Raw genomic sequence first — 14,260 nt, forward strand, 5'->3', positions numbered from 1 at the left:
ATTGCTGTTTGGGTTAATACCCTCTGGCTAGTATTCTGAATTTAGGTTTAACTTAGACCATGATCTTAAAGATAAATTCCAGTTTTGGTAACGATCTCAAAATGACTTTTTACAGAATCCAATATAATGACCACCCAAGTGTCCGTTTGTATGAATAAAAAATATGTGCCAAAGGATTCTGGAAGAAATTGCTGAGAAATAAGCAAAATAAGCGCGGATTCGGTCACTTCCGTCGGGTCTTTATTCCAGCAACATTAATACACTGTCCCACGTGTGCCTATCTGTGTTGGTGATCTTCAGTGTGAACATTTTTCAGCGTAGATTTCATGATTTCACAAAGTTCAGTTTATGAAACTGTACCAGATCTAGATCCTCGATGATATACTGACAATTAAGCCTTGTTTTACAGACTTTCTCATGACTGCAACTACTGGAATTTCTCTTTAAGTCTGTGCTAAAATACTGGGAGACAAAAATTCTAACATTATATTTATATTGTATATTTCTTATGTTTACTAGTTTGTTTCCTATTGCTTTCATAATGATGAAAAATACTTCAGTGATATCATTCCCAGACAATTTGGGTGTCACATGAGTTAATAAATTGGATCCCTGTCAGGGATTTGTGCCCCAATTGGCTCTCCATAGTTAAACCACAACTTTAAACCAGGGTTTAATTTAAACCAGAGTTCAGAATATGGGCCTCTTAGTCTAAATGCCATTTAGGCTAATGTCAGGAGGTTCTAAATTCCAATTCATCTCATCATTATGTGCTTTGTCAAAGAAAACTTTGTTCACAAACTGTTCGTAGAAAAAGCGATTTTAGACCAAGTGTATATTAGACGACTGGGTACAGGCTAATTGGAAATTAGTCATAAAGGTAAAAACAAAATCAGAAGTTGAGCTGGTGGTTAACGAACTAGATTTGATCACGTGGGATGAGACCAAACGGAAAGTAGCCAAAGAGGACCAGCATTCTAGACCAAGTGGAAAATTACCTCTCCAAGCTCAAGTGGAAAACTACCTATCCAATCTAATAAGCTTGACATAAAAGCAGATTCATTATTTTTGCAGCTTGGTAAAGTCTAGGTACACTGGGTGATTTCACGTCCGGTGTTGGCCTTGGTGTTTAAATTTGGATTGCTTCCCCTAGCTCCAAAATCTTCATTTTATGTTTGGTGTTATAATCGTGTGAAAATTGACCCAACACCAACCAACACCAAAAGGTCAACACTGAACTTGAAATCACCCACTGAAGAACAAAGAAGAGGAATCTACCTCAATACTCATCTCGAAGTGGCTCTTGTCATCGCTCTTTTCAAACATGGGTTCGGAGCAATCGATGAGGAAAATGAGACTGTCCTTTCCAGCTTTCTGCCACTCGAACCCAGCTTCTTCTTCGTCATGGTCCTCGTCATCACCAGCATCGTAATATCCAAAACCGGTGTTTCCGCCCCAGTTGCTCATGACTGGTTTGAAATTTTGAGATTCTATAATCAATGGAAAGAAAAAGGAAACCAAAGATGAAAACACTTGGCAAAAATCTCTGGCGCCCTTGAGGTAGTTCTGGTGGCCACATAAGGCCAGTGGGATGATACACTCACCAGACACTCACTGATGGCCCAGCTTTGTGGAGAGTTGTGGCCCAGTGGATTAGTCTTCGGACTTTGAAACAGAGGGTCGTGGGTTCGAATCCCAGCCATGGCGTAATTTCCTTCAGCAAGAAACTGATCCACAATGTGCTGCACTCAACCCAAGTGAGGTAAATGGGAACCGGTAGGAAATAATTCCTTAAAAAGCTGTGTGCGCTATGAACGGCTAGCCGGGTAATATAGGAGCGCCTTGAGCACCTAACAAGGTGGATATGAGTGCAATATAAATACCCTATATTATTTTTATCTCACTGATGGCGATTCAGTGCAGGGTACCTTACTTTTATTATGATGAGTAACTGGGGTCAAGCCTTCTGGGTTGACTGAGGTACATGTACAGAGAAGTGCCCAAGATTTGACTGGTTAAGTTTTTATTATTTATTTATTTAAAATGGTTTAATTCAACAAGGGTGTCTATAGCGGCTGAAAAAGCCGAATTGCATTACCCTTTACAATCATTTACATAAAAATACAATCAATATCAAACAAGGAACAACTCAATTTACACAAATTCTACATCATAAATACACTTATATCACGATATAAATTAAATAATAAATTGATACTGAAATTACATGCATTTGTTGCAAAATTTTGTAAAAAAAATTCTAACAGATTAATTAAAAATTTACATCTGAATGGCAAGACTCGTTTTTACTTTCCCGTATTAACCTGATTAAAAATGTTATAAAGAAATAATGAGTTCATCATCTTAAGTTGTTTACTCAAAGCAAAGGACAGAGAGAAGAAAAGATTCAATAGGAATTGAAATATTCCTTTAAAAAATCTTTGCTGTATAGGCACACATTGTATTACCAGACACGCATATTGCTAGTGTTGTGTACAAAAACAATTTCGCACCGTAGGACTTCTGATCTGCAGTTCAATTTCAGAGCAATACATGGAACAAATTTGCAAAAACGCAGCAAAAAAAACACCTTTACCATACTTATCTCTAAAATGACAGAAAATGCTTAAAACATCATATAACTCAGTTTTGCATTAACAATTGATATATTTTCTAACAGATCACACAAAAAATCTAAAATGACAGAAAATGCTTAAAACATCATATCACTCAGTTTTGCATTAAAAATTGATATATTTTCTAGCAGATCACACAAATGTTAGGGGGGATGTCCATCTGAAAGGGGGGGGGGCACAAGAAACAAATTGATAAGCAAAAAAAAACAGGTTATCAACCAAAATTTCAGGTAGGGACCACCAACATTTTTTTTTTTTTTTGGGGGGGGAACGTCCCCCACCTCAAATTTAGAAGGACACGAACCCCCCCCCCCCTTTAAAGATGGCATATTTCACCCACATGAGTAGAACAAAAGCTTCAGTCTCTGTCAAATTGGTTGTTCAGCTGAACTCCGTTGGCTTCACTCACCAAATACAGAGACCGAAGTTCTAGCGTGATATGTACAGGGGACTTAATGGCCATATGTTTATGTACTATAAGTTTGGATAAAACAGGAAGTGAGGTTGCGCAACAGCAGAGGTAATGGGGAATGATTTCTTATGAGAAAACGGTTCCTGTATTTTTCTCTCATTCCCCTCGATATGATCCACATCTCGAGATATATTTGGGGGACAACCTAACGCCAAGGAAGGAGTACAAATATCTTGGTACTATTTTCGACTCTAGGCTAACTTGGAGACCCCACATACATGAAGTAGTTCAAAGATGTAAAATGAGAATTAACATTTTGAAATGCTTGTCTTATGCCAATTTCTGTGGTAATGTAGGAGAACTATTTCACGTATACCGGGCAATTATTCGGTCTCTCATGGATTATTCATGTGAGGCTTATGACTCTGCAACCACAAATGTTAAAAATATTTTTAACTCCTGCCAATATCAGGCACTCGCCATATGCGCAGGAGCAAAAAGGGGCACTTCCCTTAAAGCTCTTCAAGTAGAACTTGAAGAAATGCCCCTAGATATACGACGTGAAATGCTGAGCAAAGACTCAAGAAACGCATAGAAAGTATACCAAATCATCCATTGAAACATGATCTTCAAGACTGTTGGCAGTTTCAGTTTTACTCTGACAAGAACACGAGGAAGCCTTTCGGGGAAAGAATATCGAAATTACCCGAGCCTCTCCAATATGAAATTGAGGATATGTACTCGTATACTTTTATACCTTATTGGCATTATCGGTCACCAATAATATCCATGGAGATATCCCATTATATATCGAAAACTTACAATTTAACATTCCAGAAACAAACAAGTCTTGAATTAATACACAAGAAGTGGTCTAACTTCTTACAAATCTTCACTGCTGGTTCGAAGTCTCCTGAAACAGGAAAAGCAGCAGCAGCATTTCACGTACCCTATTACAAATATATACCTTCAATGAGACTCCTAGATAATACATCGTCTTACAGATCAGAGCTTGCAGCGATTTTACTAGCAGTAAATTGTTTGAACCAATTACCCGGTCTTTATACAGGAGCGGCAGTATTTTTTTATTCACTCAGCGCACTAGAGGAAATCAAAACTAAAAAAGAAACTAACTTTGTGAATGAAATTCTGATAATGTATACACAATTGTATAATGAAGTATTACAGTGTATTTTGAATGGATCCCAGGTCATTGTGATATCAGGAACAATGAGGTAGTGGATATCGCAGCCAAACAAGGTTTACGGCACAGCCAAATTGATCTAAATGACAAAATTAGTAAGCATGAATCAAACTGCATTCTTAAAACGTATTTTACACAAATATGGCAAAAAAATGGGATGAAACATTATCCTCTTTGAAGGACATTCAAATATCATTTTCGAAAAACTTTCAAATGTGTTCTAAACCAGAGATATAGCACATCTATTTTACACTTTCTCTGAATGAACAATGTTAATTTTAACGAGAATAGACGGCTTGTCAACAATGTTAATCTTAAGGAGAATAGACGGCTTGTCAACAACCATGAAACGGGTTAAGTTCATTCTGTGCTGTGCCGGAAACAACTCTCCACTATCTCACAAAATGTCCTGAATACTCTCAAGAAAGGGAAAACTCTTACTTGAAATAAATAAAAGTGAATTGGATATAAAGAGAATTCTCAATTCAGCAGAGTACTTGCATCAACAAGCTTTGGTATCCTTCGTAGAAAGCCCAAAGATTCAAATAGTATATTTGAGTCGTTTTAACACATTGTTAATTGAATAATTGTACATGTTGTATTTAGTTCCATTCATGTATGAATCTTATGGTTGATGACTCTTGTAAACCCATGTTGGGGAAAAATAATTATATACGTGTTGATATGAATGCATTACATATGTCTTTTGTATGATCTTATCAATTTGTAAATATTTGATTTATTGAACAAAATATGAGATGTGAAAATTAACCCAATGCACGATAACTGCACAAGACTCAGAACGTTTGTTTTGTCTCGAACCTAACCATTTGTACTAACTTTGAATTTCGAAACTCGGATGGAGATCATTTCGTCAACAGACATCACACAGCCTTGACTGGTATTGGGGGGGGCCTAAGGCTACGCATGCGCATCATGCAGTAGCTGAGAAACCTGATCAATGTACCGATCCGGGCTTGGCCAGAAAATACATCTAAAGTGGTTAAGTGATTTGTGATGACAGTCTGTTGTGATTCTCCAAAATTGCGCGAATAATGCAGCGCTGTACCTTCCTTTTACTAAATTGATTCAAGTACAGAAAAGTTATAAATAAAATTACCGCAAATTATGCTGGCGCAAATATTCACTACTGAATGACACGCGCCGTATAAGCTAAAACAACAAGTCACTGTTTTTGTTCCTTTTAACTTGATTTTTCCCTGTTTTTGGGCAATTTATGCCAAGAGGGAATATCATTTTGCATTTCTGTCGTGTTAAGTTTCACAATTTTGATTCATTAAAGACAAAAATTGAAGAGCCCCGACGGGGGGATCTTGCATTGTAAGTCCCCTAATGGTGGCTGCACGATAGCGAGCGGTCTGTGTACGAGAAATTTTAAAAAATGTTTAAAAACTCCTCGAAACGAGGGGTGCCAGCTGTCTACTACATGAGATGCAACCTGTTGATTTTTTTTGGTACATTTTCCTAATATGCGCCGACGCATTTCGATTGTTGTTTGCGTAATTTCCACCGCATTAAGGATCTTCGGACAGATCAAACAGAGTATCTTGGCCGAGATTTGGAGGTAAGCGTAAAAAAACATTTTTATAAATAATTTCGACTATATTTTTAAAATCAAATTAGATAACTAAGATTTAGATTTATAAAGTGAATAAATTTAGAAGATTTTGGCGTGTTCTATTCTCTCACATTCGTGTGATGAATGAAAACGTCAAAATTCATTATGAAATGGCATGCGTTTTGTGAGGTTAGTATAACTAGATCTAACCTTTTTTGCTTGTGTGAGTGTAGACCAAACAGTAAGTCTGCAGGTCCCAAGAAAGTGGCTTCTTTCATCCAAGTGATATTCATGACTTGAGTTGTTTTGCATATTTAATGAGCTTGATGCGGACCAAAACACCTCTTTTCATTCGGTCATTGCTGCTCTAATTGTGCATCGAATTTCATGAATTTGGTACCATTGTAAAGAAGAAGAATCATTCTTTCAGGTCATGTGTTTGGATTTATTCAAGGATTTTGTAATATAGGTTAAAATTTTGATCTAAAATATGCTACAAAATAAATATTTTCACCTGACAAAAGCTGCTATTTTCACACTTTATTTATGTTTGAGCCCAAATGATTTTTATATCATGATAAAGCTGAATATGTATGCTTTGAAATGATATAGATTTCAAAATAAGAATTGGTTTAATCGGGTCAAGATCACACTTTTCATTTGCCAAGTACATAAAGCAGTTTGAAAACAAGAATACTGCACTCTGATTGGTCAAAGAGACCACCCAGTGGCAAATTCCAATGGTTCCAGTGCCTGGGTTCGTGGGAAGGTCACACTTCCCATGTGGTAATCTCCTCAAATGCTCCGTGCCTGTTGTTCTGTGAACCTTATCCAGCCAATCAGGACTCTGGATTTCATGCAAGTACAGAATTTCAGAAATCTCGTCTTGTACCTTGGTGGGAAAAGTGTGATCTTGACCCGATTAAAAGGTGCCGCATATCAAAAGTGGCATTGTGAGAAAGTACAAAAGTTCAGCTTTATGGTGATATAGATATCATTGAGGCTCAAAATAAAAAGTTTTGCACAATTTGCAAAAGAAAACAGAGGAAGAAAATTCATTTTTGAGGCACACTTTCAGGCCAGAAATTTACTTATTTAACAAAATATTGTATACAAAATAAATGACCAATATGAAAGAGTAACTTTTACTCTATCTGATGGTGCAATAATATTTCATTTAACTTGAGGTTAAAACAGGTAAATTCTTAGAGAAAGAAAATCTCACGAATCACAAGATTTTGCAAGGAGGATTCAGCCACGAGATGATTTGGATGAATCTGGCCTTTTTGCTCATTAGCATAGGGACCTACGGTCTGACTGCAAAAGCTTCGGTCTCTGACTTATGTTGGTTGTTCAGCTGAACTCCGTTGGCTTCACTCACCAAATACAGAGACCGAAGTTGAAGTTCTAGCGCGATCTGTACATGGGACTCAATAGTCAATGGCCATATGTTTATGTACTTAACTTAAGATCGGATAAAAAGGGGGAAGTGAATTTGCGCAACAGTCGAGGCAAGTCACTGTTTTTGTTCCTTTTACCTTGAATTTCCCTGTTTTTTGGCAATTAATGCCAAGAGGGAATATTAATTTGCATTTTGGTCGCGTTAATTCTCAAAATTTTTATTCATTAAAGAAAAAAATTGTCTGAAGAGCCCCAGCAGGGGGATTGTGTATTGCAAGTCCCCTAATGGTGGCTGCACGATAGCGAGCCGTCTGTGTACGAGGAGAATTTTTTTTTAAATGTAAAAAAATCCTCGAAACAGACGGCTGCCAGCTGTCTAGTGCATATGCATTTCAGCGAACTCCCTACTTAAAATTAGTGTCCTTACATCAACATCAACGTGTGGGACCAGCATGACAATCCTGATCCGGCAGAAGGCAGAACGTAGGCCTGCCGCCTTAGCTTAGGCGCAACAAAATGAACACATCAACCAATAAATCAACAAATATGTAATATCTCATCACTATTTTACAGACAACATATACACTATATCAAGTTAAATTAATGGATCGAATACACAAATTGTAAACAACAGGATCAATCAAAAATACGAACCAAACTTGGTACAAAACTGACGAAGAGGTCACGCGTATCAGAATTTCATGTATGGAACACCAATCGTTACGACGCGTCGTTGCTCATTATTATTAATTACAAGCAAAAAAAGAATAAAAAATCTCTCCAACTCCCAAAGCTGTATGTATCAGTTACAATTTCTTCCTCCGAAAATTCACAAAAATTAAGACAAGTTTGGATTCGCACCCTTTCGATAACTTTAAAGGGGTAATCCAGGCTGTAAATAATATGATCAGAACAGATCAAGGCAAAGCAGACAAACACAAAACTGAAAATTTCTTCAATATCGGAAAAAGGAATAAGTTCTAGGTTTGCTTTTATTTTGGAGAAATTGTAGGCATATATATCCACGCTTGCAGGGGCGGCGATCCTGGAGGCTGGGGGGGGGGGGGGCACAGTGCCCCCACTTTTTAAAGCACTAAAAAGCAGTGCCCATTTTACTCAAGAAATTCTGATGTGCATATTACTGCTTAAAAAGACATTGCTAAATCAGTTAAAATTCAATTCAACTTTGATTTGTTATCGGATTTGACTGATATTTAACTCTATTTATTTTAATAATTCATAAATACCCCGGAGTACCCCTTTAAGTTTAAATTGATGCTTTTCATATTGTCGATTAACTGTAAAATCTGACAAGTGAACCACCCAACCTGTTAGTACATCGCATTGACCCCGGCATAGAGGTGGATATGGTTATAATCACATGGCATATAAATCGATATTCAACTTTGAGGTTTTTATACTGTTAAGAAGATAAAAAGATTGTAAAAGGACAAGTCCACCACAATAAAAATTGATTTGAATAAAAAGCGGAGCGTTGTGGCCCGTTGCGGCAGTGGATTGGTCTTCGGACTTTGAAACAGAGGGTAGTGGGTAGTATAGCCACGGCGTAATTTCCTTCAGCAAGAAACTGATCCACAATGTGCTGCACTCAACCCAGGTGAGGTAAATCAGGAAATAATTCCTTAAAAAGCTGTGTGCGCTATGAACGCCTAGCTTAAAGGAGCGCCTTGAGCACCTAACAAGATGGATATGTGCGCAATATAAATACCCTATATTATTATTTTTATCATTAAAAATCCAACAAACATAACACTGATGTAAAATAAGAAAGGTATGACATTTTAAAGTTTCGCTTAATTTCACAAAATAGTTATATGCACATCCTGGTCGGTATGCAAATGAGGAGACTGATGACGTCATCCACTCACTATTTCTTTTGTATTTTATTATGTGAAATATGAAATGTTCTAATTTTCTCCCCATTGTCAAGTGAAACAAAGACTAATTCCTCAGGCCCTGAACGTGTGGAATTGGCATTGTTTAATACTATAAATAGTTCAGTCAAGTTGTAAAAGATGAAATATTGTATAATTCAAACAATAAAAAAACAAAATAAATAGTGAGAGAGGGACATCATCGACAGTCTCATTTGTATGTCACTGAGATGTGCATATCACTGTTTTGTGAAAAATAAGTGAAACTTTAAAATGTCATAACTTTCTTATCTTACATCCGATTTTGATGAAATTTTCAGCGTTATGCTAGTTTCATTTTTCTCTATTTATTCAAACCTTAATTTTTCTGGGATGGACTTGACCTTTAATAGACACATAACTGCATAAGGGAAAGATATACCTCCTCTCTCCACACACACAATAAACTCGGTTTTAGCGTGTGGAAAATCAGAGAGAAGCTGCATTTGAAAAAAAGTATGGAAATACAAGCCACTCGCTAATCAGTTTGATGCATATCTTAAGTGTGTGAGCTAGTGTATCTCTTTCTTTTACCCCTATTATAATTCACGGCTCCGGGGAAAAAGGTGCAAGCGGCCATGAGATTTAAAGCTGAAAGCAGCTAAATCTTTGGAAATTTATATCATTAAAAATATCTTGAAAATATAAATAGAGTAATAAAAACATGCAGACTTTTGCCTTATAAGCCTTATATATGGCAGGCCCTATTGAAGGAAAAGTGGTCAATTAAAAATATTCCTGGATAAAAATACTCAATGTGGATTTGACGGCCTTTGGTATAAAACTATTGGGCTATTGAGGTTAAAACAAATCAACAATCAATATAGAGGCCCCCAGAGGCCCACTGTTTAGGCAGGGGCGGATCCAGCATCCGACAATGGGGGGGGGGGGTGAAAAATATTTTCATCAACATTTTTCTCGATTGGCCACTCTAATCTGATTTTTGTTGGTTTTTCAGGGGGTAATCCTAACTAAAGACTATTGTTTTAAGTATATGTTAGTTTTTATTGTTATAAACAAGATAATGTATCTCATATGGTTGTACGTGCGCGAAGCGCGAGCTAAAATTCTTTGATATTTATGTCTTTAGAACTGAAGATATTGAGCAGTTTTTATAATCATGAACAAAGATAAGTATCCAACTACACAATGGAAGCGCGAAGCGCGATCCGAAATCTTATTATAGTAACATGAAAAGGGACTCAATTAGGACTGTTTTTAGTGATTAATGAAGAGGATACAAGTATCACCAATCAAATAATGAGGGTGCGAAGCGCGAGCTCAAATTTTTGATATTCCGACCTGACTGAAAACTGGACAGTCTAAGCGCGTTATTATGTATCTCAATAATTAAATGCGAGGGCGAAGCACAAGCTTAATCTTTTGATATACTGACATGATAAAATAATAAAGGAGCAGTTTGAAAAATTTTGGAAAGAATTTCCACAGAGGATAGGTATCTCACAAATCAAACAACGCGAGCGCGCAGCGCGAGCTGAAAATTTTGATATAACAATTTGTGTAAATCAAACAAAATAATGAAAGCTTGATGTGCGAGTTAAAATATTGTGTGCAAATTGATTTCAAAACTGGATATATTAGGGTCATTTAATCCTCTTGAATGGGATTCATTACACTGGCAATGCGAGCGCGAAGCGCGAGCAAATTTTTTAAATAAAGTCTATTTTTCCAATTCTTCCCCTCACCTTTTTCTTGCTTCCTTTCGGGGTCGGGCAGGCCATTACGAGGCTGTAAATTACACATCATATAGGTATAATACCTCTTTCTTACTTTTCTTCCTGTTTTTCAAAGTTTTTATCAAGTTAAAGAGTACACTTTTTTCTGCAGGTTGTCAAAAAATAGGGGGGCCGGGGCCGGCTCGGCCCCCTCCTGGATCCGCGCCTGGTTTAGGGACTCTTAAATTTTTTTCGCTGGGTAGGCCCTATCGCTTTTTACAACAAAAGAATAAGCGTGTGTTACAACTAGCTTTATTAAATTTTGCAGTTTACTATGTATTAATGTCTCTAGAGACAAATTATCTCAACATTTATTCAAACCCATAATTTTGTCATTTATGTGGCTTTTTTGTCAATTAATTTTATTGGTGAATTAAGGGAGGGGCGGCCCGGGGCCCGAGCACAATTTTCTTTTACTAGCACATCGACGTTCGGTACGATGCAAAGTGAAAATGAATTCATCGATTCGATTCTGATCTGTAACAAAATGGATCACTACCTACTTATTTTATAAAAAACATCTTTTAACAAATAGAATTGGTTATTTGCGAAGTTGCATATTTTTTTTTATTTTGAACAGATTGATCAGTAAAGTGAACTCATATGGTTTCTCCGGAAAATTACTTAAATGGATCTGGGCCAATGTGATCAGTGGAATTCCTCTTCCGTATATTGCTGATGCTGAATCTACAAACACTTCGCGCTCCATACACTACTCTCCGTGGTTTACTAATTTGCGAAGAACTCTACCGACCGAGAGGGTGAGGCTACGTGCTTGATTGAACGGAAGAAATGACAGAAAGAGAAAGGTAAGTGCTTTATTTAATACCTGGCAATGACATTGAAGCTTACATTAGTTGCACATAAAATGATTTATTTGGTAAAGCTCTTGATGAAGCAGCAAACGATTTGATATTCTTGTTTCTTACAAACGCCAAATGCAGCTCGACGAGTACTCAGACGAGGTCCTCGGCGCAGCGCAGAGGGCTAGGGGGCGGGTCGCGGTCGGTCGGTGCTTGCCAAACTTCAGTCGCCGAATCAGAACTAAACTTAATTTAAGCGTCGCACTAGTATTAAACTTTTGTTAGCATTTAAAGGGCAAGTCTACCCCAACAAAAAACTTTGATTTGAATAAAAACTGAAAAATTCAACAAGCATAACACTGAAAATTCAACAAGCATAACACTGAAAATTTCATCAAAATCGGATGTAAAATAAAGTTATGACATTTTATTAAAAGTTTCCCTTCATTTCACAAAACAGTTTCACTTGTTCACTGCTACCATCTGGCCTGTGGAGAATCTACAGGTAGGACTATGGTATAGGTATGTGACAAAAAAAAATGAAAATCCTCAAATCTCAATGAATTTGGTATCATTTGAAAGCCCTTAAAAAGACCTTTCAAATGATACCAAGAACTCAAATTTTCATCAAGAAATTATAAAGTTATTCCAGTTTAAGTCGCGCATATTTATCCAAATTTGTGGTCATTGTCTTAATGTAAAGTCAATGGAGTGCATAACCGATTTTTGTGACCATTTTGTGACCATTTTGAACCCAAGTCTTCAACGGGCTCTAACTTCTTTGTTTTTGAGCCCTTTGAAGTAATTTAGGTATCAATGGAAAGGTGAAAGAAAACTCAATTGATGTGTAATCATTTCACTTGGTAATTTTTCTTCTTATTATGTGTAAAATAATTTCTTTTAATTAATTCTAATTAATTATGCAAATTACAATTACTCGCCTCTTTTTTTTGCCAAATGAAGGTGATAATGAGAGATAATTTGTATATAATTTAGTTGGCATCAAAACAGCATCATGTAGATAATTTCCTAAATGAATTTGTTTAAAGTATTGTTTTTGTAATTTCTAATGTATTTCTTTGTTTTTCTGATATAAATTACAATTAGCTCTTTTTCAACTTTAGTATTGTGTACATGTATGTATGGGGTCTTTTTTTTACAAATGAAAAATATCATTCCTTTTGTACATGTACTTTGTATGGTATAAAAATACAAGTGTGCTTTTCTGATGTATTTGATTGTTTCAACAATTTGTTTATAGATGGATAATGTAGCTTTCATTTTGGAGACCGTGGGCATTCGATTACAATTTTTTTTAGGAAGGATGAGCAGCAGAGTCTGAGGGTGTAAAGATGTAGCATTGCATGTAATTCAAGTATCAAGAAGGAAACATAAAAATTAAGCTTTAATATATGCATTTCTTAGATATGTATGATTACAACAAAGGCCATGTTCGAGCACTCCTTTTTTAATGAAAAATAAGTTCATATTCTAGCGTGAAATCACTGCACATAAATAAAGCTCTGAACAGCAACAAAAACAGGCATCAAAGCTCCAACACTCAAAACAAGAGAACAAAAGTGACACAAAAACTTATACAAATCCCATCCCCATTTTAACTTATGAACACAACCCTCCCCCCTGCACCCTTCTTGAAAAAAAAATAATAATTATAATAAAATAGAAAAAAATGAATAACATAAAAAAAAAATAGACAATAGAGCCATGTGGAAGTGAAATATTTCCTCTGAGAGTGAAAAATTAAACAACAAATTTTTTGCATTTTAATCATGGGCGGAAATTGGCCCCAAAGGTAGGGGGACGCTGGCATCGGCGGCGAAAGCCAACAATTTTAGGGGGGACCACCAAATTATTTTGATAATCAAAAAAATACACCAAAGGTTATCAACCAAAAATTATAGGGGGACGCAGAAAACTAAATTTGACAAGCAAAAAAAAAAAGAAAAGAAAAAAAAAGGTTATAAAAAAAAAAAAAAATTGAGGTGGGGGGATCGTCCCCCACCTCAAATTAAGGGCGGGGGGTACACTTCCCCCAGCTTTCGCCGCCTATGGATGCTGGCAACTCTGACAAGTTAAAAAAAAAAAGTTTATCCCCAAACTGTTGTAAGGTCATTTTAACCCCAAAAAGTTTGACCAAAAAAGAAAGAAAAAAAATGTATTATTGTTACATGTCCCCCTATTATTTTGGGTAGGGGGACGTGTCCCCCTGGGATTTCCACCCATGAATTTAATTTTAGAAAAGTCAACATTGATATTCCACTGTCAAAAGCAAATCCAGTTTCCAAATGAAACGATAATCAAACACCTAGACTCTTGACTTGAGTCACATAACCTTGGGATGATAAAATCTTTCTGTGATAAATGTATGTATTAAAATCAATATCAGAATAATTATCTACGGTATAATGACAGAGATTTCCCAAAAAAGGCACAACATAACCATCAAGTAAGCAATTTACGATCTAGTTCAATCCAGCATGAACGACTCACTATCGACCGCTCCCATCACCCTGCCAACCGCAGGCGCATCGGGC

At 36.5% G+C, this 14,260-nt stretch overlaps 1 protein-coding gene across 2 annotated transcripts in view; it reads left to right on the plus strand.

Moving 5' to 3' along the window:
• Nucleotides 1-11,609: 11,609 nt before the first annotated feature.
• LOC121421756 (uncharacterized oxidoreductase YjmC-like) overlaps nucleotides 11,610-14,260 on the plus strand; it is a 35,194-nt gene continuing 32,543 nt past the window's right edge. For both annotated transcript variants that reach the window (XM_041616555.1, XM_041616556.1), the window contains exon 1: nucleotides 11,610-11,711. Coding sequence is in view for 1 of the 2 variants with exons in the window: in XM_041616556.1 (XP_041472490.1) it covers nucleotides 11,695-11,711 (17 nt within the window). In the remaining variant the exon portion in view is untranslated. The remainder of the gene's footprint in view (nucleotides 11,712-14,260) is intronic.

This window comes from Lytechinus variegatus, chromosome 9 (genome assembly GCF_018143015.1).
Source record: "Lytechinus variegatus isolate NC3 chromosome 9, Lvar_3.0, whole genome shotgun sequence".
NCBI lineage: Eukaryota > Metazoa > Echinodermata > Echinoidea > Temnopleuroida > Toxopneustidae > Lytechinus > Lytechinus variegatus.